This window comes from Humulus lupulus, chromosome 4, assembly GCF_963169125.1.
Source record: "Humulus lupulus chromosome 4, drHumLupu1.1, whole genome shotgun sequence".
Classification (NCBI taxonomy): Eukaryota; Viridiplantae; Streptophyta; class Magnoliopsida; order Rosales; family Cannabaceae; genus Humulus; species Humulus lupulus.
In genome coordinates this window covers 84,774,375-84,797,991 of record NC_084796.1, presented here as the reverse complement: position 1 = coordinate 84,797,991, position 23,617 = coordinate 84,774,375, and the positions used below count along the sequence as shown (strand labels likewise).

The following is a 23,617-nucleotide window of genomic DNA, read 5'->3' as shown; positions in this document are numbered from 1 at the left end:
AAGCTATAGATGTTCATATCTTTGATAAACACTACCACTCAATTATTTTTACTAGATCCCAAGATGTAAGTATGGGCTAGTCCGTAGGGTAAGCTGGTAACGAACAAGTCAAACAACTCAAATAATACAATTAGTTAGAATACTACCCACTCAAATTGAGATTGAATTGACCTATGATCAACTATATGATATGACTAGAATAGATAATAACAGTATGTTTACTTATCCTATCTGCTGTCAATATTGGTCTAGTCTGATGTAACAAGTACATCCGATCTTATCTACTTTGTTAATGTTCTGGAAAGAACGTAACACTACAATGTGTAAGTAGATCATATCGTAGATTGGCAAGTCAGTGTAAATCCTATGCACTGACTAATCTTAGGACTAACTTATGTTTGAACATATAATCATATTTATATTCCACATTGATTACGTCACTATATATAAGATTATCTATATGCTCGAGATTTTATAGAAGTTTATATAAAAAATAATTATGAAAATAAAACATGTGAGAAAAGTGATTGACCAAGTCAATAATTGATTTCTATTCTTGTATTGATAATAAAATGAGATTATAAAGAAATTAGGTTTTAATTAGGGCATAAAAGCCCAACACATACTCCCCTCTCTTTGACTTTTGGATGTGAGGTTATGCTCCCAGTTAAGGGTCAAGTGACCTCACATAGGCATATTACCTTCAACCAGGATCAAAATCATGACTTGCTTACTGCATCCCTGGATATAATTGAAGAGTGACAGGAAGAATCTCAGTTGCAGCTTGCCAATTATCAACAAAGTTTAACTCATTATTTTAATTCAATGATCAATGGATGAAGAATCAAGCTGAGGGATTTGGTACTTCAAAGGGTTATTTCTAGCTAACAAAGACTCGAAAGACAATGTACTGGGATCTATAGAAATTTGAAAGAGAAGTTTTATTTCTTTTCTGTGTATTTACAAACTGTGAGTACATCCCTATTTATACAATTTTTACACATAAATCTCTTAATTACAGAATAATCACCAAATCACCAAGATAGCTACAAATAATCTAAATAAGGAAAAAACTTCTAATTAACAGCTTGAACCAAAACGTTAGATTTGATTCTCTTTGATTTTCTCTTATTTGTCAACACTCCCCCTCAAGCTGAATTGTAAGTATTGATAAGTCTGAGCTTGTTTACTAGAAAATCAAAGACTCGTTCAGATAATCCTTTTGTGAGGATATCATCCAATTGTTGATCCGTCTGTACACACTTGATGCTGATAGTGCCTCCATCAATCTTTTCTTTGATAAAGTGACAATCCACTTCGACGTGTTTAGTTTTGTCATGATGTATAGGGTTATGTGAAATATTGATGGTAGATTGATTATCACAATAGAGTTGAATGGTTGCTTCATATTCAATCTTCAATTCTTCTAACAGGCATTTGATCCATATTGCTTCGCATATTCCATGGGCCATGGCTCTATACTCGGCTTCTGCGCTACTTCTTGCAACAACTGTTTGTTTTTTACTTAGCCATGTCACTACATTTCCCCATACAATTATGCAATACCCAAATGTAGACTCTCTATCATGAATTGACTCAGCCTAATCTACATTTGTAAATACTTCAATCTTCCTTTTGGTTGCCTTTTTGAAGAAAAGACCTTTTCCTGGTGTTTGCTTGAAGATACATAAGAATTTTGTATACTGCATTGAGATGTCCTTGACATGGATCATACATATATTGACTAACTAGACTTACTGCAAAGGTAATATTAGGTCTCGTATGTGAGAGGTAGATAAGATTCCCTACTAGTTGTTGGTATCTTCCTTTGTCATCTGAGCTTCCTTCAAACATTTTTTTCTTGTCCCTGAGCTTGATTGGAGTTTTGCTGGGTTTATTGCCAAGCATTCCTGTTTCATTAAAGAGATCAAGAGTGTATTTTCTTTGAGATACAAAAATCTCTCTTTTTCTCCTAGTAAATTCCATTCCCAGAAAATGCCTGAGTGCACCAATATCCTTGACTTCGAACTCTGTTTCCAACATTTCTTCTATCAGAATCATCTCTTCAGTATGATTGCCTGTGACAATGATATCATCAACATACACGATTAGTATTGACATTTTTCCTATTTCTGAGTGTTTGATGAAGACGGTATGGTCTGTTTGGCCTTCCATGTATCCGAGTCCCTTGACTACTTTTAGGAACTAATTGAACCATGCTCGAGGAGATTGTTTTAGAGCGTAGAGTGATTTGTTTAGCTTTCAAACTCTAGTTGTAGTGGGAGATTCTTCAAAACCTAGAGGTTGACTCATCTACACTTCTTCTTCCAGTTCTCCATTCAAGAATGCAATTCTTACATCAAGTTGATGCAACTCCCAATCCAAGTTGATAGCTAGCGGAAGTAATACTTTGATAGTATTGAGTTTGGCGACTGGAGCGAAGGTTTCAGTGTAGTCAATTCCGTAGGTTTGAGTAAAACCCTTGGCAACTAACCGTGCTTTCTACCTTTCAATAGATCCATTTTCATTGTATTTGACTGTGAATACCCATTTTCACCCTATTACTTTCTTGTCAGGTGGTAACTCTACTAATTTCGAAGTTCCATTATGCTCAAGTGCTTTTATCTCTTCAAGAATTGTCGCCTTCCATTGAGGAGTACCAAGTGCTTCATTGATATTCCTGGGAATCACAACTTCTAATAGATTAAAGGTAAATGCTCTAAATGGAAATGATAATTTGGCATAGGAGATAAATTTTGAAATCGGGTGTTGGGTACAAGTTCTAGTTCATTTCCTTAAAGAAATAGTTATATCTAGATCTGATTGAGTGTTTGAGGGAAGTTTACCTGGATCGTATGAGGAAAGTGGTTCTACCATCGGATCATACTTTTGATTGTGATAAGGATTCGCTACTTGTTAATTTCTTTCTCTTATGGTATATACTCGTATTTCTTTTTCTTTCTGTATGTTTTAATCTTGAGAAGCAGGAGAAGATGGATGATCTTGTGAAGCAGGGCAAGATGGTTGATCCTAAGAAGTAGATGGCTGATCTTTTGAAGCAGGGCAAGATGGATGATCCTGAGAAGCAGGAGTTATGTCTAGATGTGAAGGGAATGAAGTGTCTAGGGGTAATTCTAAACCCTAGGACCATTGAGCTTCTTACTCGTGATGGATGTGCTCCCCCTGAAGCGAGGTGGGAGTGAAATAAGGAGAATTTAAAAAAAAGTGACATCCTTGGAGGTGTAGGATTTCTTGGTGAGAGAACAGTAACAACAGTAGCCCTTCTTTGCAGGGGAATATTCTAGGGAAACTATTTTGATTGCTCAAGGATCTAGTTTACTCCGATGTTGGGAGTATACATGGACAAAGGCAATGCAGCCAAAAACATTGACTGGGAGGGTATTGGTGGAAGTGTGAGGGTAGAGAGACCAAAAAATTGAGTATGGTGTTTTGAAATGAAAGGGCCTACTTGGAAGGTGATTAATGAGATATGTGGCAGTAAGGATTGCGTCACCCCAAAGATATTTTGAAACATGCATATTGAACGTAATGGCACGAGCCACTTCTAAGAGATGGCGATTTTTTCTTTCAGCGACTCCATTTTGTTGTGTAGTATCTACACATGAACTATGATGAATAATCCCATTATGGAGAAGATAGCGATCAAGGGTGGAATTGAAATATTTAGTACCATTATCGGTACGAAGTGCTCGGATAGACAATTGGTACAGTGTGTGGATCATTTTGTGGAAATTTTGGAAAACTTGGCATGTTTCAGATTTGTGCCTAAGTAGATAAACCCAAGTGATGCGCATTTGATTGTCAATGAAGGTGATAAACCAATGCTTATCAGAGGAGGTAGTGACCTTTGACGGACCCCACAAGTCACTGTGAATAAGAGAAAAAGAGCTGGAAGGTGTATGTAGTTTGTGAGGAAACAAAACACAATTATGCTTAGCAATTTGACAAATATATCATTAAAAATCAACAACCTTTATATTGATAAAAATAGACGGAAACAAGTGTTTTAAATATAAGAAACTTGGGTGTCCAAGTCGACAATGCCATAACATAATTGTTCGAGAATTTGAATAAAAAAACAGAATTAGACATAGAACGTGAAGCCAAACAATGTAAAGGAGGCTGCTCTTTAGGCGGATGTTGAAAGAAATAAAGTCTGTCACGAATCTTAACACTGCCAATCATCCTCCCAGATGATAGATCCTGAAATTGGAAAAAATTAGCGACAAACTTAGCAAGGCCGTAATTATCAGATGTCAATTTTTGAACAGAGATTAAATTTCATTTTAATGAAGGAACATGAAGTACTGGTTTAAGAAGTAAACTAGAAGACAATTTTATGGTGCCAATTCCTGCAATACGTGAGAGTTCCATCTACAATCTTAACAATAAAGGTAGTAAAGCAGGGACAATTGGAATAAAAAAAAAAAGAGGTAAACCTGTCATGTGTTCAATTGCGCCAGAATCGATGATCCATGGCGTTTTGAAAGCGGAAGAAAAACTACAAGTATGTGCAACAGATGCACTATGAGATTCGGGAATAGACTTGGGTTTTATGGAGGACTGACTAAAGAGTGTGTATAATTGTTCAAGTTTTTATGGACTAAACGTAGGGGCAGCAGGAGTGCTTGCTTTGGTACCATCCAAAGTCTAAGTTTGATAGGCCTTTTTGTCATTTTGGCAACAAGGAGTCCAATTTGGTGGTTTTCCATGAATTTCCCTACAAGTGGTGAGAGTATGCCCATGATGTTGACAGTGATCACACCAAGGTTGTTCCCCCTTACGATTAGGTTGAGGGTCAGGATTGGATCTACCAAATGGTGATGGACCAGAGCTTGAGACAAGGTCAGAGCTTTCAACGAAAGGAAATTCTGGAGTTGTGAGCATGACACGATGACGTGCTTCTTCATGTCGGATGTCAGAGAAAGCTTCTTCAGTGTCAGGAAATGGAGAACGACTGACCAAACGACCTCGAACATCATCAAGATTACTATTCAACCTAGTAAGGAATTCAAATACACGCTCCTTTTCTAATTGTTGGCGCTAGAGAGTGGTGCAGGCAGCACATTGAGGAGTGGTATCCAGATATAAGTCGAGTTCCTGCCATAGGTCTTGTAAGTCGGAGAAATATTGAGTTATAGTGTGAGTACCTTTCTTGATTTATTTGAATTTGGTACGAATGTCAAAAATCTAAGAGGCACTCCTAAGGTCAAAATACATCTTCTTAGCAGCATCCCAGACTTCCTTAGCAATTTTAAAATATAAATACATGTGACTAATTTTTGAATCCACCGAATTGATAAGCCATGCAAGGACAATAGAATTCTCAGCCTACCATACCTTGTAAGTGGAGTCAGTCAAAGGAGGGGCAGGAAGGTTACTAGTGAGGTACCCAAGTTTTCCACACCCATAGATGACCAACTTTACTGACTGCGCCCATTGTAAATAATTTCTACCATCATGTTTGTGGGTTGTGATGTGGAGAGAACTGGTATCATGACTGTAGATGGAGCCCATTGAACTAATGGACTGATGTTGGGCCTGAGTTTGGGCTGGAAAAGGAGTGGGCCCACTGGTTTGAGAGGAAAGCTCTTCACTTTGGGACATGGTGACACGTGGCTAGGGCAACAAATTCATTCTTCCTTTTTCTGTTTTCCTTTTTTTTTAATTAGAGAGTGGGCAGGTATTGAGATTGAGGGACACGTGGCTCAAGGATGGACACTATTTGGAGAAAAAAAGAATATAGTTTTGGCAGGGCACGAGTGAGAGAAAAAAAAATTGAAGCTTACAGAGGCAGCCAAGGTTAACATTGGTCGGATTGCCTGTACGGTTACTGGTGGGAGGGTTACGGCAATCAAACTTGTTGGGAAAACGCTGAACTGGACTAGAACACCACCGATGGGCATGGGTGTAGAGAAGGCCGAGGATGTCGAGCACGAGGGGCTGCCTCGGAGCCGCCAGAAGTTGCAAAGGCTGCCGAACTAGATAGAGATGACCGAAACCGATTGGAGAGGAGGGAGAAAGCCATACGACTCTTATACCATAAAGAAATTTGAAGGAGATTTTTTTTTCTTTTCTGTGTATTTACAAACAATGAGTACATTCCTATTTATACAATTTTCATACATAAATCTCTTAATTACAGAATAATCACCAAATCACCAAGATAGCTACGAATAATCTAAATAAGGAAAAAACTGCTAATTTACAGCTTGAATCAAATCGTGAGATTTAATTCTCTTTGATTTTATCTTATCTGTCAGCATGATCGAACTGGGAAGGACCCTATCCGATCATGAAGATCTTACAGGAAGTAACCTTCAAACTAGCTCGGCTAAGTGGAGAATTGGTTCCACAAACTTGAAATGCTCTACATCTCAAGAACAATTATCAGTAATTGGACGTCTTTGTTAGATTTTTTGAGTTTTGTTCTTTGTACAACTTATTTATAAAAGTCACTTCATTTTGTTCAAATTTTAATAATAAAGGGTTGCTACGTATTTTAAACGTGGTACCAATATTTATTTTATTCTTGTAATTTATCATGAGTAGATTATGTAAAATCGTTCAAGAATATTTATAAATTCTTATCTCTTGGGGGGCATATAACCCTCAAACAGTCTTTGAAACATTCGACAAATTTAGGTTAAAAATTTTGAAACTTTGATTTTGAAAAATTGATTACTCTACAGCTTCTTAAAGCTCGAGTTTTCATAGAAATTCTGAATACAAACTAGGTTAAGAAAATTCAAAGCATAACAATCATAATCCTAGAATTTTAAAAGGTACAAAAACCTGGAATTAAACCAGGTTCAAGGTGTGATCCCTAATAGGTATACACAACTAGACGATCAAACTCCTGGAAATAACCAGGTTATCAACTAGAAATTAACCGGGCAAGCTATCAGGAAAAATATATAACATCCCAAATTGCTAATAAGGCTTAGTGTCTTGCTAAGTTTGCTGGGAGGGCATAATTGTATATATATTTGTGAAATTAATTGAGTAAATGTGTGATTATGTGGCATACATGATTTATATGGAAATATGAATATAGGTGCATGTTTATCTTAATTAAATATGCATGTGGGCTTGTTTTTGTTAATAAGGGCATATTTGTAATGTTTGACCCGTTGAGGGTATAAATGTGATTATATGCATTAAATGATATATTTGGTGGATATATTTGCATTATTTGGCTCGAGGCGATCCTATGGAGCGGATTAGCAGAATAGTCACAACGAGGTCAAATACTCAGCTTGGGGTTAGCCTAGGGGTATTATGGGAACTTAGCGTATATTTGGGATTTACTAGGTAACAGATAATTATTTGGTGATTAATTGGGCACGTTGGGATTAATTGGTAATTTATAGAACCACTTGGGGATTCGCGGGAAATGTGGTAAATGACGGGTTTGCCCTTAAAGGCAATAAGAGGCTAAGGATAAGTTGGGGGAAATTTGGTCATTTGTGTTAAGAGGTAGGCTTGGGAAAGACTTCAAGAAGTGACCAGAACCACTAGAAACCACTAAGGGTTCTTTCTCTTTCTCACTTTACCTTCTCTATCACGCTCCTTGGGGAACTTTGGAAAGCTAAAGAAGAACACCAATTCTCTTAACTTTGGGGTAGGAATTTTCTGAAGAATTGAAGCTAGGGTTCCATGAGGATCAGTTCAGGGCCAGAATCATTGTCAAGGTAAGGTTTAAAACCAGCTTATTTGGTGAATTTCTTTGGTCAAGTTATGCTTTTCTTAAGTTTTTAGCCTAAGTATGAATCTTAAGAATTAAGGTAGTTTTGAGCTAGTTAATAGGTCATAAATGTTGTATTTGCTGCGGTGAACTTGTTGGGGGGTTTGATTTTTGGAAAAATGAGGTTTTTGGTAGGGAAATTCTAAAAAAAATTGGATTGAAAATGTTGAGGATTTCTGGGATTTGGGCTCCGGCCAAGGCCTTGTTCTTCAGGCGCCGTGAACCGTGTGCTTAAGAAGACCCTAGGGTTCCCTGAAGTTCATCGCGGCACAGGTCAGGGCGCACCGCGGCCTGTGTCTTTCAAGAGAGAGCCCCCTTGCTCTCTAACTCTTGTCACGTCGCGACCCTTAAGGCCTGGGCCACGACTCTATTTGAGAGGAATACCCAAACCACGTTTTTAGGATTGAGAACTCAAACCTAAGTGCTCGGGAGGAATTCTACCACCCAGTTTAGTAGAATTTGAGGTCTGGAGGCTAGTATGTTATTCTAAAGTATTTAATTGGTTTAGGTTTTATTGGTTATCCATTATCGCTTTGTGCCTAGGGTTACCGTTAAGGCTTAGGATTTAGGATCGTGTTTGGGATTGCTCTACTCCTTCAGCTCGGGACTCGAGGTAAGAAAACTGCACCCGAGTTGTAATTGGGGCTTGGACCCCCTGTTAACGAGTATGGATGAATATATGTGTGATTGTGATCAGGCACGCTGGTTTATGTTGCAAGCGATTGCGTGTTCTGCAATCTAACTGTTTGTTTATGTTTTTTTGAACGTCTAACCTAAGGGAGTCAGGGCTAACGTTAAGTGTGTGGAACACAACCTAGCCTAAGCGAGCCAGGGTTAGCTATTTATCTAGAGGACTCGGCCTAAGGGAGTCGGGCTTGAACGTTACTAAGTAAACAGAAGTGTTTTTTTCACTTAACTAACTGTGTTGAATGTTGTGATTGAATTATATGTTGAACTGAGTAGATTATTATTATTATTATTATTGCCTACCTTATCATGTAAGATTTGTTGTTATTCAATTAAATGATTTAAGTGCACGACTTATATATTGTTGTTTGTTTGTATTTATGAATTAAGTTTTCTTGTTGAACCTTGGCTCACGGGTGCTATGTGGTGTAGGTAAGGGAAAGGGAAAGCTGGACTAGTCGTGAGTTGGAGAGCTTTAGGGGCAGCGTGTACATTTGTAGCTGCTCGATCACCACGGCCGAGGGATAAACAGGGACTAGAGCCAAACCTGATTTTGCCGCTTAGGATGGCTTAAGTTGTATTTATTTTGAGAGTTGTAACTGCCTTGTAAATACTATTTTTTGGGATGCCATGTACAGACTCAAACCTTATAATGAAAATAGTTGTTTCTACGATCAAAATGTTTTAACCCAAATCTGTTAATTAACCTTAGTAAGACGTTTTGTCCAAATGACTTGATTAGAAAGTCCAACACTATTTTAAATACATAGTGTAATGGTCTTGGCTATCCAAGGCATTACAAAATATCTCAATCTAAAATTAACCCCTATAACTATTTGGATGTATAAGGACTTTCAAGGTTCATAAACATAAATACTTGAAAGAAAAAGGGAGTGAACCAAAAAGATTAAATATAACAAGTTGAGACATATGTGAAAATATGTAAATTATAGTGAGGATAAAAATAACGTCGAGGTAAAGCCAAAAGGAAATTGGCTCCGCCTAAAAGGCCCAAATACAAAGGGGACAAAGCGCCCAAACAAAGAAAAAAAAACAAACATAAAAGAGGGCAGCCATCATCCATGAGCTCCAGTAACTTGCTCTCGAGATTGCACCTCTTCCTCCTCGCCTTCTGCTACATCTCCTGAAATCTCTACTGTCTCCGCAGGATCTTTTTATAATCAGTCCTGGAACTTGGTTAGGTAGCGCCCCTAAAGTTTCGAGTCCAAGAATGAGAAATCTCCTTCTACTTATACGCCCTGCACAGGTAGAACATTTCTTCCATAGATATTTTTGCTTTGGTTGTGTCCTCCTTGGCCTTGGCCTCAACCTCTGCAAGCTTCTGCTTAAGATCGTTGACCTTGAGTTAAAGCAGGTCCCACTGCTAGATTACCTTCGAAACTTGTGCTTTGTCAATTCACTCATTCTTCTATAAGGTCTTCAGGACATTGTTGGCCTCATCCAGGGTGGCCCTCGTGGGTTTGGCCTCCTCCAAGGCTACCTTTGCCTCCCCCAAGGCAGTCCTGGCCTCGTACACCTCAGCTCTGATCTAAGAAAAACCACAGTTCTGAGCCATGGAAGACTTCAACCAATGATTAAAGAGGGTTCATTTTGTGAAAACATGGAACTGAAGAAGGATGATAAGGATAAGACTTATGGTCAGAGTCATCCCCAATACAGAGTCGAGGATGGTAACTGAGGGTCTTGCCTCTATGGCCTGCATCTCATTGATTCTAACCAAGTTCGCATGATTCATTGAATTATTCACAATCTCTTAAAACGAACCACACAGAGGTTCTTCATGTTTCCCCACCTCGATGGGAGGACCTAGGACTGTGGTAGTTGGAGTTGCTACTTGGACGACCTCCAGAACATGCGAAGAATCACGAAGAGTTGGGGGAGGAATATATTTAGTCGTAAGTGCGTAGGGCTGCAGTTGTTTCTGGGTGGAAATGGTCCCCTTCGTTTTGGCCGGAGAACCAGCAACAGCTCCAGGTCCATATGTAATTTTTTAAGATTCTCATCTTCTTGACTTTAGAGCCAATATTGAAGATTTCCTTGAGGATCATATCTAACTATGCAAGCAACAAGTAGTAATAGAACAAGAACCATACCATCTGAACTAGAGGAGGAAACTACTACGATCAATTTTAGATTATGGACCAGGCTGGATATAGCCTCTAACTCTTGGATTATTGGGGGAGGGGGAGATTCTAGCGTTACTAATTTATGGGGCCTACTGGGTTCGGGCCCCTCGTTTGGACTAGGCTCATACTCGGCCTGCCTAATACCCGTGGTAAAGGAACCATGACGAAAGGAATGCCATGACAGGAGGTTTGTACCATATTGTTAAAAAATGGTGGACCTAAAATATAAAGTGTTATCTACTAATACTACGGTATATTTAGGGTAGGCGAAATCATGGCGAACAACCAATTGGTCGACTTACTAATGTAAAGTAACATTCAAGTCCGGGTCTATAGGATGTGGACTCACAAGCTAGCTCGGATCGAATCAAACTAGTAAAATACTAGCAGCATTCTAATTTATTTCCCTATCTTGATTACCTTGGTTGGAGGTGTCGGCTACTGCCTCTGATTTGGCACGACCTTGGTTGAAATTCTGCCCACCTTCAGTGATCTTTCTTTTCTTCCTCGACCTCCTCAACGATTGGAGGAATCTCCTTGGGAGGACCTCGAGGCTTGATGGGCAGTGTCTGATCCTATCTTATCAGCTTGTAGGCCACCGTTGTAGTGTCATTCACAACTGCCCTGCCTTCAGGTGTTCGTCACTCCAAGCCCCAAAGTCAACCTCAACCCGAGTGTAGCTTCACTCACCTTCCAATGGAGGTTGTGCATAAAAGTTGAGATTCATCTTGTTCCTATTTCTTAGCATAATTTTTTTCAATTTGGGTTGAGAAGTAATTCAAGACATGGTCTTCTCAGCCTCAAAGAAACTATCAGGTTCTACCTCAATCCCTTTCTCCACCACTAGACCAAAGTGGGGAATGGGGGTCTCAAAGGTGACTTACTTATCCTTTCCTTGATAAGAGGAGTCTGTCACAATCTTTTTCTTTTGAGGGGCCATGGTGAAGATTTTAGATCGCCTGATTACAAAATGACCCATTAGAGGCGACTTGGGAATGTAGCCTAATTATACTAACAGAAGAAATGACAACCTAAAATTCTAATAATTTATTACTTGACCTAAGGCATCCATGAGTTAACAATAGGTATAATACCCCGATGTGTGGTCCCACACATCTCTCTAGTATCGCAGCTGAATCTTAGGAAGCTGTTGAAATTTCAAAATTCGTGTGTCAGACATAGTGGTTTTGAAAAGCAGTTAAATGAAAAACCACTCCAATACCGTAACACTTAAGGTACCCAGAACTGAACCTAAAACCCTTGAGTCTTTAAACCTACAAAGTCAAACAATTGATGAGGGCATGTTTTATGCACTCAGATATTGATTTTTATCCTTATAATGGTTTGTTTTTCCTTACTTTTTGTGTAGATTTGAAGAGTTTCCTTTAAATGTACAGGAATTGAGTTTTTTGGTGTTTTGAACATTATTTTGGGTGTTTAATTCAAAAAAGGATGTGTTACATCGCTCCGAGAGGCAAAAAGTTGCTGAAATTTGAGAAAATTTCAAACCTGCAAAAGTCCAAGCGACGAGTCGCCTGACATTTGGCGACGCATGGCCTGGTATAGGCGACGCGTCTCTCGGGTATAGGCAACATGTCAACTGTTGCACCACAAAAATAGGAAAACGTATTTTTTTCACACATTTTTCACTTAATTCAAAAGTATGACGACTAAGGAGGTTTCTAGAGACTAGGGCATAACCACAACACATTTGTAAAGGAAAAGAAACACATTTGGAAATGAGAGACTCGTTGGAGAAGGATCCAAGAAGTGAATCAAGCAATATCAACGGAGTTCTTTAGTGTTCTATGTTTTTCTTCTTTACTTCTTTCTTCTTTTCAGATAATTACAATATATTTGGAATTATAAACCACATCATGTGTGGTTAATTTTCTTATTTTGTTAGGGTGTAGATGGATCTCTTGACATGATTTTATTTCTATGATTTAATGCAATGTCTATTATAGTCCACTATTGTTCTTTTATTCTACTTTGAATCATTATTGATTTAATTGTGATTTTCATATTGTTCTTTATAGTATATGAATTATAATTAGGATTGTATTTACATTGTGAAAATTATTACTCGAGAGGGGAACATTCAAACAATCCGGCAGCGGGCAGAACAACTTAGGTTGTGTGAGATCAAGAGATAAGCATAAATCTAGGTAAGCGAGATAATTCTAGCTTACCTAGATTGTGAAATCAAAAGGTGGAATATTTAGGATTATTTTTAGAGTGGAACTTAATGAACGTATGGATTAATGGTCGTGTAGATATATAGGATAGGTATCACTTACACATTCTTTATGCGACACTCGAGAGAGGGTATAGAGATAAAACAATGCTCTAGGTTTTTGAACATATTGGATTGATTTAGGCACATTAATGATTAGGGGTAAAATTGTTAGAGAGTGAAGTTAAAACCTTAACAATTGTTATTATCTTGAGTCTATTCACATTTAGTTATTTCTTCTTTAAAATTCATAGTTATTTATCATTTTGCTTCTTGTTATCTTTCGAAATTGATTGCTTAGATAAAATTAGGATTTAGTATTTGCTATATTTAATTGATTTTAGCCCTTGTGGGACGATATCTGTCTTTAGACTACTTTACTACTTGTTCGATTTGTGCACTTGCAAGCATATTAATTATTTTTCGCAACAAATTTTTGGCGGCGTTGCCAGGGATTAAAAATAAATTCAAATTGAATTTTTATAGCAAAGAAAATATTAGATTTTAATATAAGTATTTTTTTATTTATTTGATTACTAACATTGGTTTCTAAATTTTTTGTGCTTGAAGGTGTATGAGAAAAGCTTGTCCCTTAAATCTCCTACCATTAGATTCTAAAATTAAAAGAGCTATATCTTCTATTAGGAGAGAGCAACGAGCTAGATCACTAAAAGTGGCGAACCAAGGGAATAATACTGTTCCTCTTAACAACAACAATGTACCAGCCAACAACTATAATGATCATGTGAATGCGCCGGCAAACCGGACCTTGAGAGAGTATTTTAGGCAGGTTGTGAATGAAAATTATTTGGGCATTCAAAGGCAACAAGTGAATGTCAAAAATTGACAGCTTAAACCAACCTTGGTTAACATGGTGCAGCAAAATCAATATTCTGGCCTAGCTGATGAAAACCCCAATATTCACTTGGCAACTTTCTTGGAGATTTGTGGCACGATCAAGATCAATGGGGTCACGACAGATACTATAAGATTGAAGCTATTTTCATTTTCGTTGAAGGATAGAGCTCGAGCTTGGTTTCAATCTATACCTCCAGGAAATGTGACTACTTGGGAGGATATGGCACAAAAATTCATCACCAAATTTTTCCCGACATCTAAACCGCACAACTAAGGGCTGAGATTACTCAATTTAGACAAATGGAGTTAGAGAACTTGTATCAGGCATGGGATGGATTTAAGGAGATGCTTTGAAAATGTCCTCAACATGGCATAGAGGATTGGTTTTAGGTTCAAATATTATACAATGGGCTCAATGGTCCAACACGATCATATATTGATGCTGCATCTAGAGGAACCATTCTATCAAGGACAACAGTGGAAGCATTAATCTTGTTTAAGGATATGGCCATGAATAGTTTTCAATGGCAAAGTGAGAGATCAATAGTTAGAAAGGTAGCTGGGGTTTTTGATGTACACCAAATAACATCACTGAGGTGCAGATGTCTGCTTTGACTAATCACATTAAGGGTCTAATTGATAATAAAGGAACGACAAGTCAAGAAACAATGAATTTCGCTCAAGCTTCTAGTTCAAATGGGATGATAGATGAACAATGCCAATATGTCACTCAGAACTACAACTTTAGGCCTAATAATAACTTGCCCACATACTACCATCCTGGCCTTCGCAATCATGAAAATTTTTCCTATGCCAACAATAGATACGTTCTCCAACAAACTTAAGAGCCACCAAGACAAATGGTGGAGAAGCCTTCACCATCACTTGAAGAGTTACGAAAGACTTTCATAGTGGACTCAAAGGCAAGGCTAGATCAACATGACACTCATCTCAACAATATTGAAACACATTCTAATAATATGGGAGCAACGATGAAGACATTGGAAACACATGTGGGTCAATTGGATAATACTATGATGGATGAAATGTCTAGATCTTCTCCTAGTGATACGGAGAAGAATCCAAAAGAGTGCAATGCAATCATTTTAAGGAGTGGAAACAATTGGATGCTCCTACAATTGAGAAGAAAAAGTTTGATGAGATCCCAATGAATGGTGAGGAAGAAGAAGACAAGCAAAAGGAGGAGATTCCGAAGAAACATCCATTGGTGGCTAATCCAGGTTCAATTACTTTTCTGGACAACCCACCCAAGATTGTTACTCCATTACCATTTCCTCAAAGATTTCACAAGAAGGCGATTGATAAGAAATTTGCAAAGTTCTTGAATATTTTCAAGAAAATACATATTAACATTCCTTTTGTAGATTCCCTTGAACAAATGTCAAACTATGCTAATTTTATGAAGGAGGTGATGTCTAAGAAGCGTAAGTTAGAGGATTATGAAACAGTGAAGCTAACAGAAGAGTGTAATGCCATTATGAAGAGACAATTACCAGAAAAGTTGAAAGATCCAAAACTTTACAATACCATGTGTTATTGGTGAGCTACATATTTAGAAGGCTTTGTGTGATTTAGGTGCTAGTATAAATCCAAAGTCTCTCTCTATCTTTCGAAAACTCAATCTCGAAGAGGTCACAATAACTACTATTTCCTTACAATTGGCGGATCGTTCTTTGACGCATCCTAGAGGTATCATTGAAGATGTTCTAGTGAAGATTGATAGATTCATTTTTTTGGTTGATTTTGTTGTGCTTGACATCAGTAATGCTATGAAGGAATTCCTATAATCTTGGGAAGACATTTTCTTGCAATCAGGAAAGATTTGATTGATGTTCATGATATAGTAACTTGACTCTAAGGGTGACTGGCGAAGAAGTAAGAATCAACATCAGTAATGCTATGAAGTTTCCCAAGGAGCAAGCGGATTGTAAGAGAGTGTATGTAGTTACTCTATGCTTAAGAGACTTTTTCAAGACCATGTTTCATAATGATCCTTTGGATCTACGTCTGACAACGCCAGTTTCCAAAGAGGACTTAGGAGTTGATTTGGGAATGAATGATGTGGAGGTGGTTGATAGTGTCTTGGCTTTAAAAGCATTAGTAGTAGAAAAGAAGGTGCAAAAGAAGAAAGATATCTACAAGGCCCCAACTATTGATAATAGCTCAGAGAAAAAGAACACTACTAGTGATGGGCTTGTTTTGAAGCAATTACCCGCTCATCTTCGGTATGCATTTTTGGGAGATGGATCGACCAAACCCATAATAATTTAGGCATTATTGAATGAGGAAGATGAAAGGAAGTTGTTAGAAACTTTAAAGAGGTATTCATCCACCTTTGCTTGTTCAATTTCAGATATTATAGGTATTAGTCCAGCGATTTGTATGCACATCAACAACGACTTAATCTAGCTATGAAAGAGGATGTGACAGCGGAAGTCTTGAAGCTTTTGAATGCTGGAATTATTTATGCCATTTCTGATAGTTTATGGGTGAGTCCGGTTCAAGTTGTACCAAAAAAAGGAGGAATGACTGTTGTAATGACTGAAAAGAATGAGTTAATTCAAACTTGTACTGTGACGGGGTGAAGTGTGTATTGATTATAAGAAGCTCAATAAGACAACTCAAAAGGATCATTTTCCCTTGCCTTTCATTGACCAAATGTTAGATCGCTTGGCGGGCCATGATTTCTATTCCTAGAAGGCTACTTTGGATATAAGCAAATTATTATTGTTGTTGAGGACCAAGAGAAGAAAACTTTTACTTGTACATATAGTAAATTTGCTTTTCGTAGGATGTAATTTGGTTTGTGTAATGCACCAGCAACTTTTCAAATGTGTATGATGGCCATTTTTGCCGACTTGGTGGAGAATATAATGGAGGTATTTATGGATGATTTTCCAGTTTTTGGTTCCTTGTTTGACTCTTGTTTGTGCAACCTTGGGATAATTCTCAAAATATGTGTGGAGACCAATCTTGTTCTTAATTGGGAGAAATGCCATTTCATGGTTAAGGAGGGGGGACTGTACTTGGGCATCGAGTTTCTTCTTTGGGCTTGGAGGTGGATAAAGCAAAAATTTCCTTTATTGAGACCTTACCACCACCAACTAATGTGAAGGGGATTCAAATTTTTCTAGGCCATGTCGGTTTCTATAGGAGATTTATTAAAGACTTATCTAAAGTTATTAAGCCACTATGCAAGTTATTAGAGAAGAATGAGCCTTTTCTTTTTTGATGAGTCATGCTTGAAAGCTTTTAATGTCCTTAAAGAGAAACTTATTGCAGCACCCGTTATTATTGTGCCCGATTGCAGTGAGCCATTTGAGATAATGTGTGATGCAAGTGATTTTGCTATTGGAGCAATTCTTGGCCAGTGAAGAGACAAGATTTTTAGAGCTATTTATTACTCTAGGCTTACTTGGAATGAAGCTCAAGAGAATTATAAAATTATCGAGAAAGAGATGTTAGAGGTGGGTTATTCTAAGACAAGTTTTGTCCTTATATAATTGGATCTAAGGTGATAATCTATATCGATCATGCAGCTATTCGGTACTTGCTTGAGAAAAAGGATGCTAAACCTCGATTGATTAGATGGGTTCTATTGCTATAAGAATTTGATTTGGAGATCCGAGATAAGCGAGGAAGTAAGAATGTAGTTGCTGGTCATATATCTCATCTTGAGGGGGTAAATAGTGGATATGAAGGTTCATCAATTTTGAATGTTTTTCCAGATGAGAAATTATTTTCGGTGGCAACTAACATTAGTTGTTATGCTGATTTTGTCAACTATTTAGCATGCAAGGTTTTACCACCAGGTCTATCCTCTCAACAAAAGAAGAATTTTTTACATGATGTGATACAGTATATTTGGGATGATCTGATTATTTTCAAGCATTGTGCTAATCTTGTTATAAGAAGATATGTACCGGAAGAGGAACTAAGTGAAATTTTGTTCCATTGCCATTCTTCTCCAGTGGGTGGACATTTTGTAGTTGTCAGGACTGCTACAAGGGTCTTTGAAAGTGGGTTTTTTTGTCCTACATTACACTGTGATTGTCATGCATATGTGAAAAGTTGTGATCGGTGTCAGCGAGTGGGAAATATCTCTAGAAGACATGAATTGCCTCTCACTAATTTCTTGGAGGTGGAGATCTTTGATGTTTGGGGTATTGATTTTATGGGACCATTCCCACCTTCGTTTGGTAATCTATACATTCTCTTGGTGGTGGACTGTGTAAGTAAATAGGTAGAAGTTGCTGCAACAACTACAAATGATGCTCTATTTGTAGTCAAAGTTATTGAAAATAACATTTTTTTATAGATTTGGTACACCGAGATCAATATGTAGTGATGAAGGTACCCATTTTGCTAATAAGTTTTTTGATGCTCTTATGGAAAAGTACGGAGTAAGTTATAAGATGGCCCTAGCTTATCATCCACAATCTAATGGTCAAGCAGAGATATCTAATCGAGAAATTAAGCTTATCATGGAGAAAACGATGCAATCCAATAGAAAGGATTGGTCTAATAAGCTTGGTGATGCTTTATGGTAATATATGAAAACTTTCATGACACCTATCGGCATGTCTCCTTACTGGATTGTATTTGGGAAGGCTTGTCATTTACCATTTAAGCTTGAGCACCGTGCTCAATGGGCCATTAAAAAGCTGAATTTTGATTTGAAAGCTTCGGGAGAGAAAAGACTTATTCAACTTAATGAGTTAGAAGAAATTCGTTATGAAGCTTATGAGAATGCACGAATTTATAAGGAGCGAACGAAAAAATGGCATGATAAGCACATTTTTCGCAGAGAGTTTGTACCGGAAGAGAACATTATTTTATTTAATTCCCGTCATAAACTCTTTCAGGGTAAATTAAAGTCTCGTTGGTCGAGAAAATTCACAGTTATATAAGTTTTTTCATTTGGAGCTGTTGAGATTAAAAGAGGTGATGAATCTGTGTTCAAAGTAAATGGCCAATGGTTGAAGCATTATTTTGGAGCAGAAGTAGAGAAAATGGCGAGCATTAAGCTTGTTGATGAGTAGTTTGGTATTAATGTACAAGGTCTAGCTAAAGGCTTTAAATTAAGTGCTTAATGGGAGGCAACCCATCTTTTTAATGACTTTTATTTATTTTTCGTAGAGTTTATTAGTAATTTAGTTTAGGATTAATATTAATTTTAGTTTTTAAATATTTATTTAAAAAAAAAAGGGTTCAAGCGATGCATCGTCTGGGTTGAAATCACAGCCCTTCAAAAATCGCACCAGGTGGTGCATCGCCTGGTGAGTGGTGACACATCACCAATTCTATTAAAAAAATTAAAATTCAAAAGAAATCAGCACAAGACTCACATTTTTTTTAGTTAGGTAGTTATTTTTCATTCATTTGATTACTTATTTAGTTAGTTATTTTTACTTCTTTTCATTTTCTTTCCTTCTCTCCCATTCCCACATTCCCTCTCTTTTTCTTCTTCAAGGTCTCTATCACCAACCTCATTTTTTTCTCTTCATCAAAACTCTCATCTTTTATGATCCATTCTCATCACATTACTCTTTTCTTGCTTTATTTCTATGATGTATTACTCTACACTATATTTCTCAAGTTTTTATCAATGGCAAAGTCGAGATGAAGAAGAGTTTCCATTCCATCCCAAGTAAGGTTATTTCTTTTATTTTTGTTGTACGTTTTGCTTTATTTTGATGATAATTGGAAGTTTGGTTTGTTTTGTGTGATGATATGTACTTTTGGAGAAGATTTAATGTCTCTAGAGGTGTTGGAGGTGTGTAATTCTTTAATGCATATCAAGTGTTTGATAAAATGCTGCAACGATAGTTTCCATTGATTTTTGAGGAGTTACTTGAATTTTGTGGGTGGTTTTAATTTGTTTTTCCTTGGAGATAGATTAGCAAGTTTAGGGGTGATTGATTTTGGAAATTATGCATTGATCGTATATATGTGGGATGTTGGTATTTTTTTAATGATTGGAGCTTTTCATTGAAGTTGGGGGAGAATTTGGTGTTTTGTGAGAGGTAGTTTGGGTTCAAGAGAGTTGTTGATCTTACGAGTGGTTGTGGGGGTCTTTGATTATTACTTATGGGGCTTAAAAAGAAGAGAATTGAGGCATCTACCTCGGCGTCCTTTACTGTACAACACTCTTTTGAGAATGATTAGGCAAAGGCTAAATATAAGTTGTATAATGATCAGAATAAGAAAATCATCATGGAATCTTATTTTCAGTCAGCGCCACATGATGGCAATTTGTTGAGCATGATTCAAGAACGTGGATGGCAACGCTTATGTGAGGTTTCCATTATGGGGAATATTAGTGTGGTTAGAGAATTTCATGCTAATGGCACCCAACAAAGAGAGAACAATTATGTGATGGTAAGGGGTCGAATGGTGAATTTTTCTTTGTCGGTGATTAATGCATATTATGGGTTAACACGAGTTTTGAATGATGAATATCATACTATGGCGAGAGAGGGACCGAATTAAAGATTTATTGTAAGTCAGCTTGCTCCCCTTGGTGTGGATTTGAATTATTCTACTACTGATTTGACGGTGCCTTGTAATGTGCTTAGTATAGTGTTGAATCCTTATGCCAAAGCATGGCATAGTTTTATTTGTTCCACATTGATGCCCTCTACCAATAAGTCTGAGATTACAGATGACCAAATGATTTTTTTGTATTATATTTGTGCGGGCAAGTCTATCGATGTTGGAATATTAATTCGTGATAGTATTTCAAAGATTATGAGGGCTGCTACTATTGGTGGTCATGGTCATGCCAGTCTGATTACAGGGTTATGTCGGGCGGCTGGTGTTCCGATGAATGAGACTGAGCTCTGTTTGTAAAATACTACTATTGATTCTTGTAATTTGACTCATGGTTCATTCTGGCAAGGTGGAACTCCTCATCCTTCTGGGCTTGGATTTGAGATAGGTTATCCTGACAACATTGCATTGCCACTTGTTCCTCCATGACCCTGTCCTTCTGGGCTTGGATTTAATACAGTTAAGAAAGGCAAGCTGAGTGTGCTGATTCTTCATCTAAACCTGATGAGGATATGCATTATTCGCTTGATGACATTGGTCACCTATTGGTTTAGCAGGGAGAGCGATTGTCTAACCTTGAGCTATCCCATCAGAGTCTTCTTCACCGTGTGTCTGATATGGAGGAGCATCAATTTCACTTCTACAACTACACAATGACGGTTCATAATCAATGGCAGGAACCAATTCCCGATAGTTATTTTCCACAATTTTTGAGCATGTTTCACGATCCCTACCATTCTCCATCGCCTGAGGAGCCACCCGTTACTGATGACGGTGATGATATGGTCGACGATCCTTAGACTGGCTGTGGGGTATTCTTTTCTTTCCTTGGTATTATCGGGTTAAATAGTGGGGACACTGTTTTTATTTGGTTTGGGGGGGGGGGGGGGGGGGGGAGGGGGAAATAGTTTATTTTTCTTTTATTTTCTTTTATTTTTTTCTGTTTCTTTTATTTTATTTCTCTGTTTTTAGCTGGGTGGAACTTTATTTTCTTTTTAGATTTTATTTTGCTTTTATGTTTTATTGGATGACTGTACTTGACTAAATTGAGATGTTGACTATATGACTCATGGGTTTCGATGAAGACTATTATGTTTAATTCTTTGATATCGCTTGGTGTGTGTTTTGAAGTTTATTGACTGTGTACTTGGCTTATCTTATTTGGTGTTAATATTATTATCTCTTGTTGAAGTATCTCTTTATGATTCTTATTCAATACATGGCTTTGTGGGTATTGTAGAGACTTGGATTTTTTTTTTTGATATAGATACAACTAGAACTTGTTTGATCAATTTGTTGAGGCAAAATCCTAGATCTTTGTTATGTAGAGATGATAGAGGCATTTTTGTAGCGCACCAATTATTATTTTATTTATTTATTTAATTTTGTGCTTTTTTTTATTTAATTGTTAAGTGTTGTGACTTATTTTATTTATTTGTTTAAATTGATTGTTAGAAATTGTTTGAATTTAATTGTTAATTGTTTATTTATTTAATTTGTGAATAATTGAGTTTTGGTTGAATGCACCAAGGTGCATGGTAGGTAGTGATGCACCTTATGTTGGGGTTTTAAGCCCTATTTAAACCCAAATTCTTTGTAATCTCATTTTATTATCAATAAAAGAATAGAAATCATTTTTTGACTTGGTTAATCACTTTGCTCACATGTTTTATTTTCATGATTCTTTTTTTAATATAAACTTCTATTAAATCCCGAGAATATAGCTAATCTTATTCATAGTGACGTAATCACAGTGGAACATAAATATGATTATATGTTCAAAATAAGTTGGTCCTAAGATTAGTCAGTGCACAGGATTTACACTGACTTGCCAATCTACTATATGATCTACTTACACATTATAGTGTTATGTTCTTTCCAAAACATTAGCAAAGTAGATATGATCGGATGTATTTGTTATATCAGACAGGACCGATATTGACAGTTGATAAGATAAGTAAACATATCGTTATTATCTATTCTAGTCATATCATATAGTTGACCATAGGTCAATTCAATCTCAATTCTGAGTGGTTAGTATTCTAACTGATTGTTTTATTTGAGTTCTTTGACTTGTTCGTTACCAGCTTACCCTACGGACTAGCACATACTTACATCTTGGGAACTCGGTAGTATAATAGAGTGGGAGTGTTAATCATAGATATGAACATCTATAGCTTCTGATGAAGAAGTGAAACGATGGTTTCCTTTTAGTTTGGTTCAAGGTGTTAAATGATAGAGATCTCATTTCAGTAATTAAATTAGTTTACTGAAATATCATTTACAAGGAACTAAGTGTTTTAAGATAAGATACAATGAGGGGTAAAATGGTATTTTAGTCCTATCTCATTGTAGACTGTCTATAGAGGATTGAGATACAATTTGGTTGTAACAATGGATAATTAATAGCGTATCTATATTTTTTATAGAGCGTTCTATGAATTCAAGAGTGCAATTCCGAGTCTATAGTGGAGTCACGAGGAATTAATAAGTTAGTAAATTTATTTGTTAGATTTATGATAACTTATTGGAGCTTGATTTCATAGGCCCATGGTCCCCATTGTCCCTTGGATAAAATCATCTAGATAGTCTCAATTAATTGATTTAATCATCAATCAGAATTATCAAAGTTGACCAACTCAATTTTGGATAGTTTCACAGAGTTGTGTAATTTTGAGAAGAAAAGAGAAATTATGGCAAATTTATTAATTAAGATAAATTGGTATCTAAATTAATAAATAAATTTAAATCAAGGTTCAAATTATAAATAATTAATTTGATAAAGGATTTAAATAAATATTTGATTAATTAAATCAATAGAAAATAATACAGGCCTTGATTTTAAGTCCAATGGGCTTATAATCAAATTTGAAATTTCACGGGCCTATAGCCCATGATAATTTCGACCTAGGGCTTCGAAATGGCTATTATTTTATTGATTTTTTAATTAAATTAAATGTTCTAATTGAGTCTATAAAATGAGTGCTTAGAGAGAAGTCAAAACATCATAAGTCACAAGTCAGATTTTCTGATAGTTTTAGATTCTCTCTAAAAACAAGTCATTTTCTAAGCCTCTTTGTTATTTTCTCTTCTTCTCTCTATATCTATCTCATGTGTTGAGAATTTCCCACACTAGTCTAGGTGGTTCTAAGGATACATTGGAAGATTGTGAAGAAAATAGAAGATCGGTTCAGTTTCTTGATAATACTCAGCGACAGAGAGGATACAAGAGTTAGAGAAATTGAAGGAATGACTCTTTAATTCCGCTGCGTATACTGTAAGTATTCTATTCTTTGAATTCAATTTTTCGAAACATGTTTTAGGCTATCTCGTATTAATTTTTTTAAT

General features: G+C 36.7%; 1 protein-coding gene and 1 non-coding gene across 2 annotated transcripts; one reads left to right on the top strand and one right to left on the bottom strand.

Annotated features, from left to right (window-relative positions):
• Window positions 1-13,963: 13,963 nt before the first annotated feature.
• On the bottom strand, window positions 13,964-14,070 carry LOC133833743 (small nucleolar RNA R71). Its single transcript, XR_009893106.1, has one exon. It is a non-coding gene; the product is annotated as a small nucleolar RNA R71 (small nucleolar RNA).
• Window positions 14,071-18,297: 4,227 nt separating this feature from the next.
• Window positions 18,298-18,759, top strand: LOC133832341 (uncharacterized). The gene is made up of 2 exons (XM_062262700.1): window positions 18,298-18,527; window positions 18,660-18,759. The coding sequence occupies exons 1-2, from the start codon at window positions 18,298-18,300 to the stop codon at window positions 18,757-18,759; spliced, it is 330 nt and encodes a 109-aa protein (XP_062118684.1).
• Window positions 18,760-23,617: the final 4,858 nt, after the last annotated feature.

Coding starts and splice junctions, on each gene's coding strand:
- LOC133832341 (XM_062262700.1), top strand. CDS start 18,298: ATGTCTCCTTACTGGATTGTATTTGGGAAGGCTTGTCATTTACCATTT. Junction 18,528..18,659: donor AAGCACATTTTTCGCAGAGA/GTTTGTACCGGA, acceptor TGAGATTAAAAG/AGGTGATGAATCTGTGTTCA.